We start from the raw sequence: 25978 nt of genomic DNA, 5'->3' as shown, positions 1-25978 counted from the left end.
ATCCTCCCATCAGCATGGGAGAAAGTTGTTTGCTGGTCTTGTGTGAATCTGTTCTCTTTCCATGTGGGTCCTGGGGATCGAACTTAGATCCTAAGGCTTGGCAGCAAGCACCCTCACCTGTTGAGCCATCTCCTGGCCCCTGGATATGCTATTTAAACATGCACATTTTGCAGCAGGAGCTACAACTGCGGACTGGCAGGTAGGCATGGTGTTGATGTCCTGATCTTAGGCTAGCCATAGCTGTTGATGAGGAAATTTCCAAAACACTGTCAGTTCTAGGTGAAGGCCAAGTGACCACTTGTTAAAATCTTTACAAAGTAAATTCACAACCCCAGGGTAGACAACAGTTACATTCTTGGAAATTTCACCATGTGCTAATGTCAGGTGGAAACCACAAATTCTCAGCTTAGAGCATTAAAAACAGGTTTATTACTCCAGTGAATGTCAGGTGGAATGGAAGGTCACGCAGACTGGCCTGGAGCATTCCCACAGGCTCCAGATCTTGTCTCCTGACACACCGGGCCCAAATCCTGACAGTGTGCTGGGGCCAGTGTTCTCACCCACCAGGGTGCTAACCAAAATGTGACCAAACTTCCAAATAGTGACCTCCGTTCACCACAAATCATTTAAAGACTGTATTTGATTAAATACAACAAATCATGCAGCACCAAGAAAATGTGCAAGATAAATTCAAAAAGTTTATTGCACCAAATGTCACAGAAAAATGGATTAAAATAATACATGAATGTTGCTGTAAGAAAACCTTTCATACACCGATGCGGGTATTCATTCAACTGATTTAAAAAACAGTCCTATCAATTTCTTTTAATGAAAGTTCAATAATAATACATTCCAGAATTTTCTTTTTAAAACACCGAAATTTAAACATAATGCAAACACATGTTCCAGATGTTCACCAAATTTTAACGTTTTAAAAATTAACATTCAGAGGGGCTGCTTTAGGCAAAAAATTGTATTAAAATGTCCTCTCCACCAAGCACAATATAAAAAAAATCTAGAAAACCAATTCACATTAAAAGAAGCTATGGGCTTTTTCAATTAATGATGAAAGTATTCGAGAACACAACAACCCCGAGTGTGCATCAGTGGAAAAAACTCCAGACATTTAAAACAATTTGAGGGTCATTTATATTCTTTATGTACATCCAACGAAGAACCTAAAAAGCTACGTACTAGTTTATAAAATCTGAAGACCTGATTTTAAAAGCTCAGACAATTTAGTATCGTTTAGCAAGTGGGGAATTTCCTCCCTCCAAAAAAAGTTAATTCTGAAAAATACAGTAAGTTAAAAAGTTGTGATGTGTAAACGGCAGCTCCATGAGATGTGAGATGATGAGATTCTTTCCGTATAAAACAGCACACCTCTGAAAAATGGACTGAAGCTGTCCAAAAGCTATTTAACACTGATAAAATAAGATACTTTGGAATTATGAACAAAGTGTGGAAGCTACATTTTCAATTTTCATTGTCATTTTAAAAACATACACAATTACCTATACATTCATATCACTTACCAACTTATCAAATATAAAACTGCAACATGCTAGAAAGAGGTCATCACAGGAACGCTTACACACTTCCGCTCTGCCATGCTTCACTAGCCCGCTTGGTCCAACAAGCCAGGCTCTGCCAGAGTGACACTCAGCAGGTTAGACTTACGAGCTGAAGAAACCCTAAGGGTGGGAGGAATCCTGTCAACTGAGGTAGATTTCTTTATTTAAACATTTTTTTTTTTTTTAAAGTTTGTTTTCCCTTGAGTTGGGCCTAGGAGAAGGTGGTGTCCCTTTTTGGACTCTTCGGCTGTAAGAAAACAAAGCCGTCGTGGTGCAGGATGTGGGTGTGTCTCAACGGAAGTCCATGAGATGCTTTGCTGTTTTTCCACTTTTTGAGAAGTGGCTGAATTTAAGACAAAGAAAATGTGGACATCCCACACCTTGGGAGTCAGGAGAGGAGCAGCATGCCCTTCTCTGCAGCAGCAAGAGAGGAGGCGGAGGACAATGAGCTAACCCCCACGTGACCGACACCCAGAGTTTCCCACTGGCTGTTTTCTGAAATTTGGAACATCAGAGGAAGAGGCAGGTTTGATCTTTTTTCAGGATTTGAAGAACTGGGCAAAGTTTTTATGCATGAGGCTGAGAATCAACCTGCTGATAGCTCAATTCCCGAGTCTGGCTGCCAACGTGTTATGAGAAGTGAATGGATTTTGTATTGAGTTATTTTCTCCAAAACCTCTGAAGATGGTGAATGAGGCAGTGTCCACATGTAAATGAGAGAAGCCAGGAAAACAAAACAAAACAAAACAAAACAAAAAAACGGGAGCACCCTACTGCTGGCAAGGGTAGAAGGCTGTGCTGACATCTGCTTTGACAGCTCATGCACATCAAGGAAGACAAGTGCCCAGACAGCTGAGCTATAGGTGGGATTCCCGGCAAATGATGACATCATGAAGCCAACAATTTGAAAACTGCTACTCAAATGTCAGCTAATGGAAAATGGAAAGATATTTAGAAGAATGGGACATTTCAATTTTGTGAAATGCATAAAATGCAAATTAAAGATCTTAAGTGCCTTGAGGCATCATCTGATTTCACTGATCACAAAAATTGAGAGAGAGAAGGGCAGAGCGAGAAGGAAAGGAGGAAGAGGGAGAGGAGGAGGGAAGAGAAGAAGAGAGAGAGAGGTGGGGGAGGGGGAGAGAGGAAGGAAAGGTCGACTGAGATGACGCAGGCATCTGTCCTCAGTAGATGCTGTTTGTAACGAAGGGTGACAAACACGTCACACGGGTCAGGATTTTATCAGATATAAACTATGAAGAAGTCGCTTGAGCCCCTGGATGCTATCCCAACATTCTCAGGCACCAGAGACACGTGAGAAGGAAGGACTCAGGAGCCTACAGGGTATGACCTGACCTGACTGGCTCCTGTCATTTAAACTTCAGATTTTTTTGGTTTTAAAGTCTTTTGACACAGACTTTTACGCTCAGTAATCTAAGGTTCTTTAGGCTTCATGGCCAACTGGGCTTTTACAGTTTTTCACCTTGGTAAGTTTTATAAATGGTCAGGTCAATTTCTGGAAAGATGTTTTTAAAAGAATATTAAAGGGATTAAAAAGTGCAGAGCTGACTGTAAAAGCTGAGATCACGAATGAATTGCTTCTAACTGCCTGCTGTCCCTTGTCGGATGCTTCAGGGTTCACTTCCCAGAGGGCATCTGTACCTTACAGCACAGAGAGGAATCTTCATGGACAGAAGGAGAGAGAGGCTCAAACTGGGAGAGCTCAGCCAGAGAAGCTCGCCTGAGCTCATGGAAACAACTTTGGTAAAGGTCTTTCTGGAGAAGGCTGTAGACACTAAAGCTGAAGATGATTACCCAGTGTTAGACTGCACACGCTGATGCTGTCTGCTGCACCTGTCGAGAGGGGTGCTACATTGAATCTTGGATTTATTGCACCAGCAGTCCCTCTTGGACCTGCCCAGGACTGCACTAGAACCACAGTAAACTCTGAGAAGTGACAAAGCACTCTCTTCCCGATAGGCAATCCTCTTCCACATCCTACATGAAACAGTACCCAGAGCAGACAGTGGCACAATGTGGCTTTCTTCCATGTCACTGTCAGTAAAGAGAGCTCTGACCTAGGATCCACAGCTTGTTATCAGAGCAGCACTTCATGCTCTCTCGCGCTTTAACAGGAAACACTTTCCTATTGGAATGTTCTATTCGTTGGTTATCCCCTACTCCAAAGTTGGTTCTCAATATTCTGTCCAACATTGCACGAGGGCATCTGCTTAGTCTATAGTACTGACATTTCCCTCCTGCCAGAAAGGTCACTTCCTTTTGATTCCTGGGAAACAAAGGCTCAGAGTACTCGTGAACAATCACAAATTGCCATGGCATCGAGTGAACACAGCCTGTGGATGAGGCAACCACTCTGCAGCAGCTCCGTGACTGCTCCGTGTTCTCATGCCTTCCCTGTCACTGACAGCCTACTGCTTTCTGACCGTCTTCCAAGAACTGTCCGGTCCTGCAGTCGTTTATAAGAGGATCTGTGCCACATAAGGAGAATGAGTACTGGCGATCGCCGTCAGCAGAGGCAGGTCGTTGGATTCAATCCTGAGGGTTGAGAAATTCAAGGATAGGATTTTAAAACCACATCATTTCATAAGGAAGTATTTATTTCTAGGCACCAGCTTCTAGTCTAGATCATCTTTAAAAACTATGAAAATGTAAAAACAGGGCCAGCAAGATGGCTTGGCTGGTAAAGGCACTCACTGCCAAGGCTGGTGACCCTGGGATCTACATGATGAAGAAGAGAACTGGCTTCTGCAAGTTGTCCTCTCCCCCACACATGCACCCTGGCACATGCATGCTCCTGCACACACATGCACATGCACTAAATAAACTAATAAAATGTAAGAAAAAAGTGTGAGTAAAAGAGATGAGAAAATAAAAGACCTCCCAGCAGACACTGCTTCAAAGGGAGGTTAGTGCTAGCATGGGTAGAAGGCTGCTCTTCCTGCAGCAGGGGACATCCATTCCAGCCTTGCATGACCATGAGATGTGCTTTGTGGGTTCCTCAGCATCTCCTTCCTCTTGAGGGCACACTGCCTTTTGCACCTATACTCAAGTCAATCTTAGGGGAATGACAAGGCAGGTTCTTCAAACAACAGTTCTGTGACTTACTGAGCAACTGAGTCACAGTGTTCTGAGGACAAAGGAAATCAGTGAGAGGTGCCATTGCTTCAGATGGACAGGGTGTGGGCTGCCTCTTACAGCACCCTGGGCACAATATGGTTTATGGCAAAATGTTGTCAGGTGTTGTGGGAGGGAAAGAACTGGAGGTTTCAATTTGTGGAATATATCCTAATTGTTTCTCTCAAAATTAAAATTCTTTTCTAAGACTATGAATGCCCCCCTTTTTTAAAGATTTTATTATGTATACAACATTCTGCTTCCATGTATATCTGCACACCAGAACATGGCACCAGATCTCATAACAGATGGTTGTGAGCCACCATGTGGTTGCTGGAAATTGAACTCAGGACCCCTGGAAGAGCAGTCAGTGCTCTTAACCTCTGAGCCTATGAATGGCCCTTTATCACAGTCACAGAGTAGGAAACAGAGCCCTGTAACCATAGGACTAGATCTAGCCATGGAAAATGAGGCAGGATTATACTATGAGGCTAAGAAGGGGAAAAAGCTGAAGTATCGTGTAAGTTAATAGCAAAAGCTCAATGCCTCCAAACAGGAAAATATTTTAAAATGAATCACCAAAAAAGAATGTATGACAGGTGTGATGGTTTGAATAAGAACAATCCCCTTAGACTGCTGAATACTTAGCCAGAGAGTGGCTCTGTTTGAAGGATTAGAAGGATTAGGAATGGCCTTGTTGAAGGAAGTGTGTTACTGGCTGGGAATTGAATTGGATGGACTTTGAGGTTTTGAAAGCCCATACCAGGCCTAGTCTCTGCCTATAGATCAGGATGTGGATAGAACTCTGAGCTACTTCCCCAGCACCATGTCTGCCTGTGTATGCCACCATGTTCTCTGCCATGATGATAATGGACTGAACCTCTGAAACTTTAAGCCAGCCCCATTAAATGTTTTCCTTTATAAGAATTGTCTTGGTCATGGTGTCTCTTCACAGTGATAGCTTTTCTTATTGTCTTAGTTACCGCTCTGTCACATAAAAGACAGCAAATCTGACAGGAACTAAAGGCCTAACCTTTAAACCAATACTGTCAGAGCTGGAGATGGCTCAGCAGTTAAGAGCACATGTTACTCTTTTAAAAGACTGGAGTTCAGTCCTGGCACCCATGTCAGGAGGCTTATAACTGCCTGTAACTCCAAAGCATACCTGCATACATGTGGCGTGCAAGTGCACATACATACATACATAATAAAGTGCATTTGATGATAACTAATAATAATAATAAGGATAATGATGATGATGATAATGTATATTACTTTGAGAACAGGCATGGTGGCACATGCTGATGATCCTAGCAGTAGAGAGGCTGAAGCCAGAGGACCCCAAATTTAAAGCCATTATAAGGCTTCAAAGTGACACTCCATCTCAAAAACAACTCATTCAAAAAGCAAAACAAAACTAACTACATAAAACTTTATCAGGCTTTATCAGAAATTTAAGGTTGACAATATAGACACAGTATTTTCTTATTGCAAGTTAGCAGAATCACCATCAGGGATATTGGGGAATGTTTCTCATTGGCATAGTCTTTTTTGTTATTTCTATACTCAAAATTAAAATGAAGAAAGTCAGAATTTCTTGTAGAGAAAGTATGGCCAATGCCCCTAAGATGGTGTGCATCCTTGGTAATGAACAAGTCTTCTCTTGGGTGGGGTGAACACAGGAAGTGCCTCCCACCTCCTCTACAATATGAGACAGCTGCCACTACCCATGACAGCTTGTGACTTTTGCATTGTTACTGTGCCACTAGAGATGAAGAGGCAGAACAAGATCAAATGCTGCTCCAGCCTACATCCTGCAACTCACTTTGGAGCAGCACAGACACACACCTGAGTGACCCTGGGCACACTGAGTTACTGATCCTGTAGGTATAGAATGACAGAGGCCAGTAAGTCTCGTGTGTGTGTGTGTGTGTGTGTGTGTGTGTGTGTGTGTGTGTGTGTGTGTAGGGACACAGTCAGTACACCTGGGAGGAAGGTCAGCCTTTCACAGAACTCACTCCAGCACCACACACAGTGTGTGTGTGTGTGTGTGTGTGTGTGTGTGTGTGTGTGTGTGTGTGTGTGTGTGTGTGTGTGTGTGTGTGTGTAGGGGCACGGTCAGTACACCTGGGAGGAAGGTCAGCCTTCCACAGAACTCACCCCAGCACCACACTCAGTTCTTTCACGTGCACACGTGTGTGTCCCCGGAGATACTCTGAAAGCATTTTACTTTTAAGGTACATCTCCTGTAGTCTGTCTTCCAGATGCATGATGCACTGCAAAGCCAACAGCATTCACAATGAGGACTACAATTTCAGCATCTGCCAGAATCTTTAAGAGCTGGGCTTCTTCTTACTTACATACAACTGTAACTACCCCCTTTTCAAATAAACGCCCAAAACTACCAACTGAAGCTTTTCATAAAATGGCTATTAACATTTTTATATAATATTCTAGTATCTTTGTCTTGGAAAAAAAACAAAAAAAATAATAATTTTACAGAGTTTAAATCATTCTATATACAAGAACACCCCCTGTCTTTTTGGCTTTTAAATTGTCAACTCTTTATTCTTGGACCCAATCAGAGAGTCAACATTGTCATCATCGTTTTAGCTCTCCTGAGAGCCATAGTCATCCTTAAATGTTTCAAAACCCCACTTTACAGTGAGTTCTGGGTGGCAAAGGTGGATTAATGTTGGTACCGTCTTGACGTCTCTGTTCACAAACTTTCTTGTTAAATTTACCAATAACCTCAGATTTAAGAATTCTTTCCTGTGCCATTTTTATGCTAGTGCTCTAGGGAATGTTAACTCACTATTATTTACTTAACCATGGGCAGTCTACATCTGGCCTGTAATTTTGTAAAGAGTGTTTTAGCTCTTGTTTTCTTTCTGTACCTTAGATTTTTCTGGCATAATACATTCCTAGAAGCAGAATGATGGGAAAAGGATCACTTCAGACTTCTATTTTGCTTTCAATAGTATCCTTTAACTAGATCTTCTATAACAAGAGGAAAGACAATTGTTTTGGGGGTGGCTTCTCCCTTGGAACTGTGCTTAGTTCCAGTGGTTAGAGACCTACAACCTTTCAGTTTCTCACTGGTTAGCATCTTAGGGGCGCTTTGCTGGGGATGAACAGGACTGCCTGTAATTAGTAATCAAGGCAGGGGGATGGTACCTGTGTCCTCAGAAATGTTCCTCTAAATAAGCAGAGAGATTTCTTACCAAGTTTTGGCTCATTGTGGAGTAAAACACAAAGATTTTAAATAAGAGTTACAAGAGAACAAAAAAAAAATTCAAATGATATTGAATGCTTAATGTCTTAAAGTGGTTTATGTATAGTGTTTTCAGTCCACAGAAAAAAATGTACGATGCAATGCTGGGTCTAGAAATATCTGCTAAATGTGGAAAAAATACATTTATGAAAAAAATTGTTTTTGAAAGCTTCATAATCAAATAGAATTATGTTGAGTGGTTTCCCCTTCTTTGAAGGGTTTTACTCCTGAGAGGAATACCATTTTCAACTTGTATAATTTTAGTTATTTTTTTCCATATAGAAGTCCCTTGTGTATTTTCTCGTAAGCAATACTTAGATGGAATTCTCTTGGATCTTGGTTCTGCCAGGTTATATAGATCATTCATGAATTACTAAGTAGTTATGTATACTTCCACCAGATGAAGCAAAAAGACTTTCCTATAATTTATTGCTTTGATGTTAAGATGTGAGACAATGAGAACAATGTCTTAGAGAATCCAAGGTACGCATCTCTAAAGATAGCAGCAAGCCACCATGGGGTCTAATGTCTCCTCCTTCCCTTACAGAAAAGGAAACCCAAGCTTCCAAGTCAGGGCAAATCAAAGTGCTTCTAGGAGAAAAGATCATAATAGCCCTGAGTGCTTCTCCTGCTACCCCAGGACAGACACCCTGCAAGAGCTTCTCCTGCTACCCCTGGGACAGATGTCCTGCAAGAGCTTCTCCTGCTACCCCTGGGACAGATGTCCTTCAAGAGCATGCTTCAGTCAAGAGCCAAATAAAGATTTTTATGAAAGGCACTGCCAGTTTTTACACCATCAATATTGCCTGTCACTGACACATACCAATAATACCTGTTTACTGATGACTTGTAACACCTACCACTATTCCAAGTGCTTCACATGAATTAACTAATTTTCCGAAGCATATGAAACAGATTATTTTTTTTCCGCCCAAGATGGTTTCCCTGTGTAGCTCCAGCTGTCTTGGAACTTTGTAGACCAGATTTGCCTTGAACTGACAGAGATCCACCTGCCTCTGCCTCCTGCGTGCTGGGATTAAAGGTGTGCACCGCCACCGTCTAGTCTGAAGCAGACATTTTTCATTCAGATGTACAGACAGGGAAATGAGGCTCAGAGAGGTTACACGTCCCATAAACAGAACTTGAACTGCCCCTCGTGCCCACGTACTGACCACAAAGCTATATGCAAAGTGGCTTTTACAGCCTCCTGCGCTGGTGTGGCACTTGGCCAGTTTGAAAAGCAGCATCTCCTCTCTTGTTCTCAGAGCATTCTCACAACATGACTGTACTGTTTTCATGCTGCAAACAGGAAACCCCAGCTTCAGAGACACTCCCAATTGTCTACCACACAAGGAGTATTGGCCAAGTGGAACCCAGGGACTGTTGCAAGGTCTTCTTCCTCTACCACACTGCCACAGCTTTCACAACCATCCCTTAGAATACCTACATCAGTCTTGACTGTGTGGCAAGTGGTGCAACTTAGGATCTGGCCGCAAGAATACAGACAGATGACCAGTGAACTGGCAACCTGTGTATTAACTGATACTCAGCTTCCTGTTTTGCTGTTAAACAGTTCTGTGCTGCTGCTTCCTGAGACCAGGAGGGAAGCAGAAACCTGAACTCAGGCTTGGCTGCAAAGAGCAACGCTGCACAGAAGGGAAGGAAGCAGAAAAAGCAGGCATGTCCATGCAGTGTGTGTCCCTAAGGCCCGCACAGCCGGGCTGCTTAGCTACATGCCTTTCATTCCTCTCCTTGTTGAACTTTCCTTTCTCACTTTCCAAATATACTTCCCCTTTCAACCTCTCTGTGCGTGCATCAGGTATTCCAACTGGATATGTATATTCCACTGACTAGGGGAGAGCTGTCAATCATTTTCTAGGACTTTCTAGGCTGTTCTTAGTTTTTTATTTAAAACGTTACAAGAGTGATCATAAAATGCCACCTAGAAAGGAGCAACTTTAAAAGTACTCTCAATTTTGAACTGCTTCAGTTCACCTGTGACGGACTATAAGGATGCTCACGAAACAGAAGAAACACAATCCCCTCAGAAACTGGCCTGCCTCGGATCCATCTACAAGTTCTCCAGTGTGGGGTTTTAAATTTCCTTTTTGGCTCAATTCCCCCTTATCTATCTTACTACCTGCTTTTTCAGCTGACACTGTCCTCTGTGCCATCAAAGCTTTATCTTGTCTGTGGCTTTGATGATGCATGTTCCATTTTTCTTAACGCTAACCTTCCATATATTAAAAACAGTGTGCCTCAATTTGTGATTATTTATAATCAAAACAGTGAATAAAAGTTATCTTCTAATTACATGGTTTTTTGATGTTAAAAGACCAAATACTTACAAAGTCAGCAGGCAGGTGAAGCTTATAGAGCTGTAAAATGGACTGAAGTAAACAGGACACCTGATTAGAAACCAAGACATCCTGGCCCAGCTTCATGGTGTCCATCACTTTCCTCTGACTCGTGGCCACTTGGACAGTCCATTTGTCCGTGTCTGCTATGATACAGACGGCTTCGGCTATGGGCTCATCAAGCACTGGATGCTGAAAGAGAGAGCAGTGGCTCAGCATTCTCCAGCTCAGAATGGACAGAGTGTTCTGTGTGGCATCAGAAGATGAAGGTGCACACTGTAGAAGTGTGGAGCTCCACTGGTACCCAGAAAGGTGCGTCATTGAACCAGCATTTAAACTAATTAGCCAGGAGCTGTGAGATGGCTCAGAGGCTCAATCACTTGTTACCAAAGTCTGACAACCCAAGTTCAGTCCCTGGGACCCACATGGAAGGAAAGACTATTTCAAGTTGTCCTCTGATCTGCAAGTGTGTGTGTGTGTGTGTGTGTGTGTGTGTGTGTGTGTGTGTGTGTTTAGTAACTGTGGTTACATACACCAATCATTTCTAATAATCTACTATAACCAAGCTGAGGACTCATTGATCCAGATGAGTTCAAATGGTCAAAGTGTGGCTAATGAGACATATGCTTAACATCTAAGACACTTTATAATAAACTGTACCTTGGAGTATAAACATCTGTAATGATTAATCTCAGTTGTCAACTTGATGAGATTTAGAGTATGCTTGTCAGGGATTGTAGACAGTAGTTTCCCTGTCGATAGCTGCTCTCCAATGCTTAGCCACTAGCTCTTATAACTTAACCCATTTCTATTAATTCATGTGTGGCCCCGAGGCTTATGGCCTTTACCTCTATCCCATTTTGTATGTCCGACTCATTCTTCATCTGGCTGGCCATTCCTTTGATTCTGCCCTTCTTCATCCCATCATTCTCAGTTTGACTTTCCCACCTAACCTTATCCTGTTCAACTATTGGCCAGGCAGCTTGTTTATTAAACCAATTACAGTGACAAACCTTCACAGTGTACAAAAGTATTTTCCACAGCAAGGGATTGTTTTGATTGGGACACTTAAGGTAGGAAAGCTAGCTCATGATGGGTGGCACCATTCCCTAGGCTGGGATCCTGAGCTATATAAGAAATATGAGTTGAGCCGATTTCAAGTATTCATTAGTCTCTGCTGTTTGTCCACACATACAATGTGAACAGCTGTACCAAGGCTCCTGCTGCTGTGACTTGGCTGCAATGACAGACTGTAATCTCAAACAGTGAGCCAAAATAAACCCTTCTGATGGGTGATGTCCTTCTGTATATGTTTCTCTTATTGGTGGATGAATAAAACACTGTTTGGCCAGGAAGATAGGGGGGTAGGAGACGAGGAGAATTCTGGGAAAGGTAGGCAGAGAGAGGTGCCACAGAAATGGGTATTAATTAAGAGAGAGCTAGCCAGTAAGAAGCCCTAACCACAGGCCAATAGGTTAATAATTAATATAAGTCTTTGTGTTCTTATTTGGGGCTGAGGGTGGCAAGATCTGGCGGGACAAGAGAAAATGCCAGCAACACCCTTCTATCTAAGCTGGTTTTGTCAGGGCATTTTATCATAGTAGCAGAAAAAAATAAGACAACATTGAAATATCTCATCCCTTAAAACTGAGCTTTTTGTTCTATCTGTAGTTATTCTCAAGTCAATGAACTCATTGCCTTCCTATAGCAACTCATAGCAAGTAAAGATACCCAAAACGGAAACTACACTAGGTATAGTAGCTGAGCTAGTGAATCATTTATGTAACAAGTTATTAGCAGGAGCCAACAGTAAAAGCTCCAAGGATGGTCTTTGTCCAAAGCCTCAAGTCTTGCACATGCTTCATGGGTGGGATTTGACAGCAGCATTTCACAGGATCCCACTGAGCTCTGACATCATATAGTCACATGTTATGGAAGGCTTTCTGCTAGTCAGACATTGGATTTTATCTGGAGTGACTGTTCTTAGTTTCTAGGGGATAATTTTGAGATTTATTTGTTGTTTTGCTTTTTTTTTTTTTTTTTGAGACATGTTGTATTCTGCATTTACATCTCCAGAAAGGCTGTTTTTCTGATTAATTTTCTTAATGTCTTACACTTAAAAACTGTACTCTCAAAATTTGGGAATACAGATACAAATAATATGCAGGTGTGATGTTTCACAATAGAATAATTACATTTAATTTGATCAAATTAATGATTACTTTTACCATGAAGAAATTGCTTCTTATAAGTACCAGTCATGATGTTAGATTACAGTATAAAATTTTCCTAACCTGTCCTACAGGTAATCTGACTGACACATCCAACATTTTAGGTTGGGAGGGTACTGGTAAACTATTTGGAAGTTTGACTCTTATACTATTTTGGATCTCTTTTTGTCTTGTTTATGGACATAATTTACACACAAGTTAAAATTCACTAATTATATATGAAAATTGGATGAATTTTTAAAAATGTATATAGTGTGTATCCACTGCCATAATCATGTATTGGAAGTTTATAAGACCCACAGAAATTCAAGTTCCTTTGTAGTCAGTCCCTTGTAGTGACCACAGCAACCACTTTTAGAACTACTGTTCTGACTTTTGTAGAATTTTATATAAATAAGATGACACGGCCCATCATTTTTTGTTTCTGATTTCTTTAAAAATAATACTTTTGAGATGTAGCTGTATTTACTGCATTTTAGTTCCTTATTATTATTTTTTGAGCATCCTCTTGTAAGAGTACTGCATAATTTGTTTTTCCAGAGATGGTACAATTGTATTGCTCTTAAGGAGGGCCCAGGTTCAGTTCTCAGCACCCACATAGCAGTTTATAATTATCTGTAGCTCCAGTTCTACAGAACATAACATGCTCTTCAGACACCAGACATGCATGTGAGACATGCAGACCAACACTTACCCATATAAAATAAAAATCTTGAGAGAAATTGCTTCTAACATTTGGCCATTATGAACAAAATAGCTGTGAGCATTCATATTTACAAATTTGGTATGGGCATGATTTTATTTCTCTGAATCAATATTGTGGAGTGGAGATGCTATAGCTCATGTGAGATAAGTGCATGTTTTCCATCATTCTTCCACTTTACTATCTTAAAGATCATTCAGATTTCTCTTTACTCCAGAAGGCGGCATATCCCCATCAGCTTCAGCCCCAAGAATAAACATGCAATGCTCTAAACCCAGTTCTATGAAGTCATCTGTAATGAACAAGCACTTTTTATGCACCAGGTGACATACCCGGAATACAAAGGAAGTAAGTTTTTGCATTCTGCTTCAAAGTAACTGCAGGACTATGCAAAGAACAGGCACATGCTTGTAGATGTGTGAGCATGTGCGCACGTTGATGCATATCTATGAAGCTGTGTACATATACACTCACACACAATGCAAGGGTTTCACTAAACAGTAACCCATATTATTGGTAAGGAAGTTCAGTTCTCTCTATTAGTAAAACATGGTTATCAAAATCCATTTACAGGTCAAAACATGTAGTTTAAGAGTTGGAGGCATAGCTCAATGAGCACATGCCTAATATGTGAGAAAGAGAGAGAGGAGGGGGAAGGCAAGTGAGATTGGAATGGTGACACATGCAGATAATCCCAGAAGTTGGGAAGCTAACAGGAGAATTGCAAGTTCAAGGCCCACCTGGGCTACATGCTAAGATGCTGTCTGACAGAAAGAAAAAAACAACAACACAATTCATTTTACTTAAAAGCCCTCTAAACACATCTCCTATTCACAGATGGGGTTACATTCAGGGCCATAGCTACAGAAGGCAGGATTGCCCCCAAGTTATCAGGGTGTTCATCATCAACCTAAAGAGATGGAATCAACCAGGGTGTTCTGAATAAGGAACTCCTCCCTAACAGTCTCCTTTCTAACCTGTTGACTTTTAGGCTGCTGCTGACCAGGCGCATTTAATAGTATGCACTACTTAAGGAATGATCCCTTGTCTGATGGGACAGGCTGTTCTTTTGAAGTCTAGCTGGTTGGTTGCCCACATGGATTAATTAGTATTCATGAGCATGTATCACAGCCAGGCTTTCAGCAAAGCTCCTTATCTGTGCTACTGACTCCTGGGTGATATTTCTGGAGTCAATCTGTTGCTACTCTTAAAATTAAATGGAACAGGCTGCTACATCCAACTGTTATTTATAGATTAGTCTGTAAAATGCCTGAAGCCTAGATCACTATTTTGTTTTGTTTTGTTTTTTTAAGCTAATATATGATGTTAATTTTGGTCCTGATGACCTTAGCTAATACAGTGAGAGATGCCAGCCTGCTCCTTGTGACATGACACAGGGCAAATTTATGTGCAGGCTCAGCTCAGTCATGTCTAGCAGGTGCTTTCAGTGACTAACCCACAGCCAAACAAGAGTGTTAAAGATGCTTATACTTCTTTCTAAACTCTTGATAGTAATTTTGTTTCAACTAAAATAACGGTACTACCTGTTAGCAACATCTTGTACTGCTTTACCGCTTACAAGGCACTTTCTCATTGCCTGTGGTCTGCTGTTGTTTTGTTTTTGTTTTTTTCCAGACAGGGTTTCTCTGTGTAGCCCTGGCTGTCCTGGAACTCACTCTGTAGATCAGGCTGGCCTTGAACTCAGAGGTCTGACTGTCTTTGCCTCCTGAGTGCTGGGATTAAAGGCAGGCACCACCATGGTTCCACCCACATTTCCTGTTTTATTAATGTTTACTGGGCACATACACTTAGTAGTATGACAGGCACTGTGCTCAACACTTGATATGGATTATAGAATTTTCAAATTCAAATGACATTGGTACGGGTTATTTTATAGAATGGAAACCTCCCCCAAAGGCCACAAACCCATTAGGAGCTATGATTCAAACCTAGGTTGCCTCTTTGGAGGTCCAACTTGTCACAGGGAGGCCAGAGGTCAAACTCGAGTGGTGTTTCCTGTGTACGTTCGTCTTTTTTTTTTTTTTTTTTTTTTTTTTTTTGAGATAGGTGCTCTCACAAGGACCTTACTAATGAGGCTGGCCTTGGCCGGTAGTGAGCTACAGGAATCCCCCTGCCCCTGCCTCTGCCTCTGCCTCCCCAGTACCAGGTTATGCCACCACACCCAGCTTTTCTGCTTGGGTCCTGGAGACTGAACAAGTCCTCGTGCTCTTGAGGGAAGCACTTTCCTATTGAGATATGACCCCAACCTGGAAAGCAAACTCTGAACCCCTGCATTATAATTTCCCTGTTCCCTCGTCATCCTCAGTGGGGTGCTGCCAGCTGCCTTGCTTCAAAGTCTCAATGAGTAGCAACACCAGGACTCAGACCCCAGCCAGTGCTGCTGATAGTCTAATGCCCACCTCTGACCCCAGGTCAGTAACTGATACTGCCTAGTTGGCAGCGGTCACTGGCAGATGCAGAGGAGATACAAGGCTGCTTGAGGGTCACAGGATGAGAGTTGTGCTGGCTCATGCATCAGCATGCATCACTCTCCACTCACAGTGAGAAGGAAAACAAAGAAGTGCACATGCAATTGATAGGGAAAAGAAGTAATGCTACTTTGCACTAAGTGACAGCAGTGGAATGACATGTATCAGGAGGCAAACAAGTTCCAATGACAGACTGAAAAGGAGCACACGTTAAAACAGCCAGAGAAAACCTGAACCTTAGCATGTGAAAGCAATAAAAGCCATGAAAAGAAATAGCAAAAGGCGCCTTTCATAAGAGACTGGTGATAGGTTTTCTGTACCCTGATACAACTAGGCTAACACAAAGAGTAAAAAGACACTCTTGATGTTGAATGTTCTAGAAAGAGAGCCCCTTGTTCTGAGAGAAACTAGTCTACTGTAGTTATACAATGTACATTAATGAAGCCAGACTTTAAGCCATGCATAAGTCTAAAAAAACAGATCAATAACCTACATCAATTCCTTTTAAAAAGTTACTCAAAATCTTTCAAAGGAATTGTGAGTTTCAAAGGCTGGCATGAGACTGAATTATTTATATCCCTCAAAACAGGTTGGCAAAACAAGTGCTGCCAAGTGATTTACCCCACTCCTCTTCTACAAGTTTGCAGCTCTCACATGCCATGCATTGTTCTCGAATCTCTGCTTCTTTTTCTGAGAGTGTTCTCAGCTTTGAAATCACTGCCCTGCGGGCCAGAGGTGGTGCATACTTTACGTCTCTGCACTCGGGAGGCAGAGGTAGGCAGATCTCTATGAGTTTGAGGTCAGCCTGGTCTAGAGAGCGAGTTCCAGGACAGCCAAGGCTACACTAAAAAACCCTGTCTCGAAAAACAAAAAACAACAAACAATAAAGCAAACAAACAAAAAATCACTGTCCCTTATGAATGGTTAATTCACCAATGCTTTAAAAATACCTCTATTTTCCACAGATGCTTGTAAATGGAAGTTAAGTCCCTTTTATAGTTAAAAACAAAAACATTCTCACAGACCAAAGTGTGAGTCTGAGGGGCAGTCTATTTCAAAATCAAACTCACCACCAGCGTAGTGACTCACTAGAGGCAGGTGGATCTCTGTGAGCTTAAGGTCAGCCTGGTCTACACAGTAAGTTCCAGGCCAGCCAAAGAGAGCTCCTGTCTCAAACAAATAAACAAATACAAACAAAAGCAAAACTCACAATGAATGTGTCAAGTGAAATTGGAAGTTCACTAATGTTAACTAAACATATTATGAAGTTATTAAATTTTGAAGACATTTTATGAGCCCTTCACAATTTTCTATTAACGTTATGCACATGGTTACATTTTGTATAAGCCCATATCATATGATATGTGTTATTATGCCTAACAACATTCAACCTCTCAAGATGACTTCATGATTTAAAGAAACAAGAGCTGCTACAGTGTAAAATACGATTTTTAAAAGGAAGAAAATAAAACATGGAAAACTTTTAGGAGGAATGATAGTGTAGACACGGCTATTTTCTCAAATTTAAGAATTATAGAGTCAGATGGTCACAATGAAAACCTAATATTCAGAAATTAGAAACTGATGGTCTATAAAAATGCCAAAATTTCATGAGTTGTGTGCATCACAGATAAGTTTGAGGTGATCATCAACCAGGAGGTTGCTTTTCCACGGTGGTCAGTAGGGGAACTTGGGCACTTTTGGGCAGAAATGTGCCACAGCTGGTAATATCAATGTCACTGAGGACAATCCCATTAGCTCCTATAGTCTCCTGTGTCTTGTCAGAAGCAGAACTCTGGCTTAGTGGAGAAAAGGTTCAAGGAGTGAAACCAAGTCCTTAGGAATCAAACCAAAAGCACTATAGAAAGCAAACACCCAAGCGGTCTGCATATACAGATACGGGCAGGAGGTAGTGACACAAAGAATTGGGTCCATTCACGCCCCAACACATACTGAACACACAAAGCCCACATACCCTTAGGGCAGGGCAGAGAGACGATTCAATGCAATGAGGACACTGTGCTTATGCTATGGGATGAATGGATGGACCAACCTTTGAAATGATTAAGAGCAAGTGTGCAATATCTGTGCTAAGCATGAAAAATTTTGTCAGTTACTTATAGATAACAGCAATGTCATAGTTTTATTCCAGGACTAATCTGGTGAGTGATGGTATCTGATCACAAAGTGCATGGGGCTAGGCACAGCTGAGCAAACACATGTATGGGTGGATGGGTTCTTCCCAGCACCCAGGTACTTATTCTTCATCTCTTTACCTCTATGGGATGCGGGATGGTGACCTCTGCTTCCCATCTGAGCCCTTCTTCCTATTCATACAAACATCCTTTGTGTTTGCTGTGTGTCTGGGTGGATGTTCAAGGCCAAAGATAACATACAGTGCACCTTTCCTACTCTTAAAAAGTCTCCCCCCCCCCAACAACAAACAGAAAGTGTGCAATAAGAAGATAACAAGCCAGGTTCCAATGATCTCAATGCAACAAGGATTCTTCCTATTGCACAAGACACCATATGTTTCTAATTGCAAAACATCTATGCTTGCACATCTGCTGACTAGCAGCTCAATTAAAAACAGGTCCATCGGATTGACACAGTCTCTGTAAGTGTTCAGCTCCTGTCATGCTGCAGATTACAGAAAAAGCACTCAGCAGTAGTTATAGGCAATTTTCCAGGAATACCTGTAAATCTTTCTACAGCCATCTCCTCCCAGCTATCAAAGTGAGCTCAATGACAAATAAGTTAAGAAACTGCTTTTTAGGAACTTGCAAGGTTTGAATAATAAGCAAGCCATACACAACAACTCTCTGGTCTCCCTTCTGAAGGCATGTAATTGTCACTCACCATTTGTGCCATTCATCGTTTGCCAGGCCAGCCCACAGCCATTCACCACTACTTTGCTCTACTCTACCCATCCTGTTCTGGCCCCAGGAGGCTGACCTCTATGGAAAACGGGAAGTATCTGCCTTAGCTGTGCCCTTGCGCTCTGGTTTCTTGCAGAAGAAACTGGAGGGTAGAGGAGAGAACTGGCAGCCAGATGCCCTACCTTCCTCACTGCCCCCAGACAGGCAGTTCCTCTTCCTGCTCCAGGACTCTGCAGTTCTGCTATCACCTGCTTTCCCTTTGCTGATCCTGGCCCAGGTATGCTCACAGACCCTGGATACTTAAATTCCTCCTCCTTGGTTATCGTGTCACTTTGTCTTCATAAGCAATCCTTCACACAGACGCTTTCAGCATAAACTGGAAAGCCTGTTGCTGGCCATCCAGTTGCTCTACACTGGGGTCACTTACATGCACCGTGTGGGCCAGATCAGCTGCCAGACACTGCTTCAGCTTCTCATCGCTGCTGGTTCCATGCAGCACCAAGTCGGGCATATACGTAGTGCAGTAACCGGCCAGAAGTGAACGGCCAAAATTTCTAATGTTTGGCTTGCTGGTGCTCTGAGACCTAAAACAACATTTGAGCCATTAAACACACCATATGAGTTAAAAGTACTCAGTTTTTGTGTTACAGTGGGAACAAAACTGCCAATGATACAAGAAAATATAATAGTTTCCTATAGCCCACATCAGAGTCTACAAGGAGATGATGAGTGTGAAAGAAGACTGGGTTGGGGAGGACAGGAAGTATTTTTATTAAAATGGAAGCCTGGAAAAAACACATATATACTATTTGCATGGCTAGTTAAAACGTCATTCTTAGCCAGATGTGGAGGTGCATGTTCTTAGTGTAACGCCAGCCTAGGCTACATAGTGAGATCTTGTCTAAAAATCCTAGGGATCTGTTCTTACACCTTACACTGAACATCCACTAGAAAGTTCATGTCAGAATAATGAAAGAGAAGGCTGGGGCCCATGGTGCCTGGAGCATGACTTTATGAATCAGACAGTGTCCACCACGGTGAGGCAAAAAGAAGGATCCTTTCATTGCAACTTTTAGTCATCACAGGCCAAAGAACCAACCCGATGGAGCCCTAAGGAAGAGTGCGAGTGGTGTGAGAGAAGCCTCATGGTGGGTTGATCTATCACCTTAGGAGCAAGACACCCAAGCCAATTGTACAAATTACACACATACAACACCAGATGGAACTCCTCCTCCTCGCTACCATGACTGCTGTGGCCCTTAACCCCCTGCCCCCAATGTCTCAAGAGCTGCAAAGACAACCAGTCCTCTGTCCAAGAACGTAGGTAGCTGCATGAAGACCATGAGTATCCCTGGAGACCACACAGGCTGGAAACCCCTGGCATGTAACTGGTGATAACTCTAATATTTAAGAGAGAAACATGTATTGCGTATAAAGTGGTCGTGGGTAGCTACCGTGGTCATAGCGTCAGGCTGGGAACAGACTTCAGTGCCCTGTGCAGTGTTACCTTGGCAGAGGCAGCTCCACTTCCAAGGACCCTTCAGTAGTCCTGTCACAACTGGGACCTAGGTCTAGCAGGGCTAAAGCACATGCTTCATCATCACTGTCTCCGAGAGCACTATCCAAGCTTTCATTCCTGGGAATGTCTCCTTCAATCCTGAAGTGGGCCTTACCACTGGCATCCCCACAGGGGACATCTGCAGCACCCAGCAGGCCACCCTGTTGTCTACATGTGTTTACAGGCTGTGATGAAGGTCTTTTCTTGCCTTTTAATTGCAAGTCTCCAGTGTGTTTCAGTGGTCTCTGGCCACTGCCTGCTGCACAGCTGGAAGCTGCAAGGGGGCCATGAGCTTGGCTAAGTTGTTCCACAGTACATGCCATAACATTGGCTTGGAGGCCTCTGTCCTCAGAGACACCTTCTCCCCCTGAGGACTTGTCCTGAGGAAGAGTGAAGTCCCTTTGAAAGTCAGCTTTGGAGGAACACCTAGAGCCCTGCTGGTCTTGAGTCAGGCTGGAGTCCATGCTAGGCCTGGCAGAGGCACTAGTCCCATGGACTTGACCACAGATCTTTAACCGCTCTTCCATTTTTTTGGTGCGGCTTTCAAAGTCAGACTCTGGAGAGATGGAGCTTCCAATGTGGAATGTGACCTTTTCAACAGGAATACCTTCCTGGGAATGTCTGTCAGGGCAGGGCCAGGCTGCTGACCTGTCAGCTGCTTTCTTTAGCATCTCCCCGTGCAGTTCCTCATGGTCAACTTGAGGGTCCATCCTTACTCTTACCCTAGGAACCTCACAGCTGGGAGGGCTTAAAGAGCCATCTTGGGGTGCTTCTTGGTCATTCTGGTTGTCCTCACAGAATATGCCTTGAGGTGTCCAAGAACTGTCAGGTTCTGCCTCTTGGAACCCCATTCTACTGGCCTCAGAACTCTGCTCTGGTTTCTTGCATCTGTTTTTGCCGGGTGTGTGACCCAGCTCACTGGTACTTGTGCCCTCCGGGATCTCAGCTACTCTGGTAGGCTCCAGGTTCCTTCTCTCAGTTGTCACTGGTGGGAGGATTGGAGGAACAAGAGCAGGCTCGTTTCTCACTGTAACTACCACATACTCAGACTCTTCCACCTCTCCCTTTTCCAAGGCTGTCACAATCTTGCTCCCATTTATAACCTGGTCATCCTCACTCTGATTCCCACTCCAGGTCAGCTGATTCTCTTGTAGTTCAGAGCAACGGAGAAAGTAGGTCAGAACGTAAAGGATGCGCTGGACCAAATCCTTCTGCTTCCCAATCACCACAGTGCGGGTCAGCCTCACTGGAGAGCCTATAGCTCCATAAAGATCACCTACAGGGCAAAGATGGACAGAAGACAAAGTCCCCCGGTATTAGCACATATGGAAAATCTGCCTTCTACAAGAACAAAACTGGTCACTTGATTCCCAGCCTCCAATCACTTCTTGGGGCACCAGACATAAAATTTTTAGGCATGACCGTGTTCCAGCTGCCCTGATACTGGACAGCAGGTCTGGAAGGCCTAACCAGCTGCAGCCTAGTATCCAGCTAAGTACAGCAGGGCACAGCAATGGTAGTGCTGCTGGACACACAAGCCCCTCCCTGGGCTCAAGTGGTTGCATGCTGGCCCAGGGGAAGCTGAAGCCATTGTTCTGCATAAATGGCCAGATCAAGTACAGAGATTATCTTGCAAATTACAAGAATTTCTAGGCTGGGAGGTGGTGATGCATGCCTTTAATCCCAGCACTCAAGAGGCAGAGGCAGGTGGATCTCAAGGCCAGCCTGGTCTACAGAGCAAGTGTCAGGATAGGCTCTAAAGCTACACAGAGAAACCCAAACTTTTGGCTTGGATTTAAGTCCTGCTCCACAGAATGAAATCCATATCCAGCTCAATTATCATGCCAAGAACCTATGGATGGGCAGGTCATAGGCCCTGGGGAGAACCTACTAGTATGATTTAGCTAAATGGAAACAATATTTCTAACGACTTACTGCATACCCAAAGATTGATGTATCTCTCAAGTCTCTTCTGAGAAGCTTCTATTTACAGTAGATGGTAATTAGCATAGGGACCTACAACTGGCTGAGAGACTGCAAAATGCTTAGCCCTAAGCAGAACACACATACTATATCCCCACCCCCACTGCCACCTTCTTACCGATCTTTACAGAAGAGAGAGCAGAAGGGATGTAAGAGCCAGAGGCAGAAGGTGACTAGAAGGAAAAAGCATCTTCTGGACACAGCAGGGCACACAGCTGCATATATGAACTCACAACAGTCTCTACAACATACACAAAACTTGTGCAAACACAGGACAGACAGAATTCCAGCATGGAGATGGGAACCGGGTATACAATCCCATAGCTAAGGAGCTATGGGCAACTGTTAGCCTCTGGGAAAAAGAGAGACAGTTTCTGAGTATTGTCCTGGTAAGTTGACCGTACTCCAGGCCAAGACCACACACCCAAGAATATTTGGGCAACACAAATTGATCTTGATGGGCTTCAAAAAATAAAATTAAATAAAGTTTAAAAGGGAGACAAGGTTAGGTGGGTAGGGGAATGGATCTGGGAAGAGCTGGAGGAAGGGAGGTGACTATGAGCAAAACATGCAAAACTCCCAAAGACCACATTTAAAAAAAGTACTCGTTACTTAATTACTAACTCATCAAGCTTGATCATTTCGTTATGCTTGCTAATAAGACAGACAACCAACATATATTGAATGGATAGGCACTTAAAGATTATATCCTTATACAACCGAGTGTTAGGAGGTACTAAAGAGCCACCAACACTGGAAGGGGTGTTACATAAACAGAGGCGACAGTGACATTACAAAGAAGACTGTGGGAAGTCAGGACTCTGCTGAGGAATGCATCCGCAGTGAGAGGCAGGAAGCCACAGGTTACAGAAAACTAAAATTAGTAGGCTGAGGCTGAGAGAAACATTGTGAGAATGGACAGGAAGTTCTCTCTAGGGAACCATAAGGAAGTGTGTGTCCTTGGGAGAGTTTTCCCTAGTGTACAGCTTCCAAGAACATTTAAAGGGCAGGACAGAAATAATAATACACAACTTCTCTATAAAAAGACAAGATTGAAGGCTTACAGAGCTTTAGCATCTAAGAAATCACCCTAGACTTCAAAGTCAGAGCTCAGAAGTATGGTGAGGTGCTATGGTTTGGTCATGGTCAGGCTCATGTCATGCCTTCCTTCTGATCCTGTCTCTCCACACTTTAGGATACTGCAGTCACCTCAGGACTCAAGCGTTTTGTGGCCTCAGTGCTGCTACTACTACATACGAGCTGGATCTGGTGGTGTGGGCCTATGATCCTAGTTACTAGGGAAGCTGAGACAAGGGGATCATGAGATCTAAGCCAGCCTGGGCTACACAGTATGAAACAAATGAGCAACACTTCCCACCTCGCCCCCCCCCCAAATACATCGATCTAAAAATGTTACCAGATAGCTTGAACCTTATATATTTTGATATATCTTAAATTAATTTTCTATGTGTTGGAGCAGCATGGTCTATGATTTTTCATGTAAAGAAGGTATACAGAAAGAACTGCACAGGTCACAAAAGGTTATTCCTGTAACTAGTGCACAGCAGCAAAACTAGAGAAGAAGCATGAAGCCCCTTACTCAGGGGAAGGGCTCAAAATCTTCCATTAAAAAAATAAATAAAAAAGAGGAAAAATTGGAAGTCTTTTGAAAGAGAAGAAGTTATATTTATAAATGAAATGGATAAAGAGGAAAGACATGTTGCTAAGTCAGGGCTGGGGGAGTGAGTGCTGGGCTAGGGCACTTAGTAAGAGTGCTTACAAACCTGAGGACCTAGCTTCCTTTCCCAGCATCCACATAAGAAGCCAGGTATAGCCACGTGTGTCTGTACCCCAACTGCTGGGTGACAGATCCAGCTTCAGTGAGAAAAATCCTTCTCTAGGGAACAAGGCAGAGAGAAACGAAAGAGGACACCTGACATGGTTGATGCACCTGCAACACTCTATGCATGTGTACATGTATGTATACATGTATGCACACACACTGCTGAATGAAAAGTCATGAGACGTAAAACTAGAAGGTGGTTAACATCAAAATCAAGGTGGGCAGCATTTTCTATAGGGAGGGGGGGAAAACAGAAGATGTAAATCTAATCCAACAACAAGAAAGCATACAAGTATTTACTACCTTTGTTTTTTTGGCCAGAAAATAACTGCTGCAAAGAAAGGGCAAAGAGCTCTGAAACATACAAGTTTCACTGCAACCCTCCTGAAGAGTTAGTTTCCTTGTCTGTAAAATGGAAAGTCTCACAAGTGTCTTGAATACAAAAAGACACAACAGGTTTGTGATAGCCAAGCCCCACTAGTCATTTAATCCTCAGTCTCTGATGAAGAGCACATCTCATCAGGGTGAAGAAAGAGATGGCACATCTGAAAACAGGTCAAGTAGGATTACCCATTCTGAGGAGAAATAAAAAGAATGGAGAAAGATGTACACAGCCCAGATGTCTGTGGGCCTCATCAAGCACCGTGATATGCACACAGTAGGGATTCTAGAGAGAGGAGGCAGGGAGCCTGGAGCAGAGATAGATTTTTAAAATGAGGATTCCCAAAAACTTAAACTTCATGAATGACATAGGTCTGTACATTCAAGATCAACGCGCTCCAAGCAGGAAACTCCAAGTAATAGTAGACATGCTATAGCTGAACTGTCAAAACCAAAGGCAAAAAAAAAAAAACAAACAAACAAACAAACAAAAAAAAAAACAAAAGCATCTTGAAGGCAGCAGGAGAAAATCCCGAAGCTCAAGCAGGCAGGTTTCTCACCTACAGCAAATTCTATGCTGAGACACCACATCCTAAAACTCATATTTTACAGAACATCTGTGTGAGCCGTTCTGTTTCTATCCTGTTTAAATGCTTTCCTAACCCGCAAACGGCTTCCACAGGCCACTGGTGGAGAGAATCCCTAATGTGGAAACCCTGTGCATGGTGCCCATGAGGACAAAGGCAGCAGATCACTGTGATCTCCGAGCAAGTCCTTGAGTGTGAAGAGAGACAGCGGCTGAGAAATCACATCGGTTAGATGAGAAGTGTAGACAGTCCCGATGAGCTCTCAGTAAGATGCTGAAATCATTCAAGATAGAGTGTTTCTATTACTCGGGAAACTAAACTAAAATCGTATCTGCATTGCTGTGTAGTCTCCAGAGCTTACATCCTCCTGTCTAATGTGACACACAGAAAACAACTGCAATTTATGTGCATCCTGTGACTAACCATGGAAATTTGTGATAATGGAGACCTGATAGCTCACACTTCTCTCTACAAGGCTGTCATATGCCTTCCCTGTGCAAGGCTTTGTTCCCTCCTCAAACCACTCTGATCAACACCAGACCTTGGAGGGACTCTTTTTAGGAAGAGAGAACTGAAGACCTTCAGTGGTGTATATCTCCAGTGACAAGCAACGAACAAACCCATGAGAAGGGATTTTTGCCTTGTTCTGCTGAACACAAGGAGTCAGCGACTCCCAGTTAGCTCAGTCTCACAGGAGAAGCACTCCTGAGTCTGAATGCATTTATCTAATTAAATGCATGCGGTTTAATTACCACCGTTTGAAAAGTTGACTGCAGCAGGATGCACTGTATTTCCTTAATATCCAGCCCAATCCCCCTAAGGAGTAAATTTTACTGCACTTTGAAAAGAATGTCTTCCCGTTGAGACAGCGACATGTGTCCTCAAGAAGAGCCAGTACCCAACCCTGAGCGAGGTGGCAAGTTTTGAACTGCTCCTTTTACCAAGCATCAAAAGTATAAAGCAGTGTACTTTTTATCTTTTTTT

General features: G+C 42.9%; 1 protein-coding gene across 6 annotated transcripts in view; it reads right to left on the bottom strand.

The window, feature by feature from the left end:
* Positions 1 to 678: 678 nt before the first annotated feature.
* Positions 679 to 25978, bottom strand: part of Fnip2 (folliculin interacting protein 2) — a 102110-nt gene continuing 76810 nt past the window's right edge. For 4 of the 6 annotated variants that reach the window (XM_027392899.2, XM_027392901.1, XM_027392900.1 and 1 more), the window contains 5 exons: positions 20150 to 21476; positions 19070 to 19226; positions 10332 to 10532; positions 6870 to 6985; positions 4052 to 4130 (listed from right to left, as the gene is read on the bottom strand). In XM_027392899.2, the coding sequence (XP_027248700.1) occupies positions 4052 to 4130; positions 6870 to 6985; positions 10332 to 10532; positions 19070 to 19226; positions 20150 to 21476 (1880 nt within the window). Of the gene's footprint in view, positions 4131 to 6869; positions 6986 to 10331; positions 10533 to 19069; positions 19227 to 20149; positions 21477 to 25978 lie in introns of all 6 variants that reach the window. The other 2 variants (XM_027392898.1, XM_027392902.2) reach the window with 2 other exon arrangements.

The sequence above is a fragment of the Cricetulus griseus genome (assembly GCF_003668045.3).
Source record: "Cricetulus griseus strain 17A/GY chromosome 1 unlocalized genomic scaffold, alternate assembly CriGri-PICRH-1.0 chr1_0, whole genome shotgun sequence".
NCBI lineage: Eukaryota > Metazoa > Chordata > Mammalia > Rodentia > Cricetidae > Cricetulus > Cricetulus griseus.
This window is presented reverse-complemented; position numbering and strand designations above follow the sequence as displayed.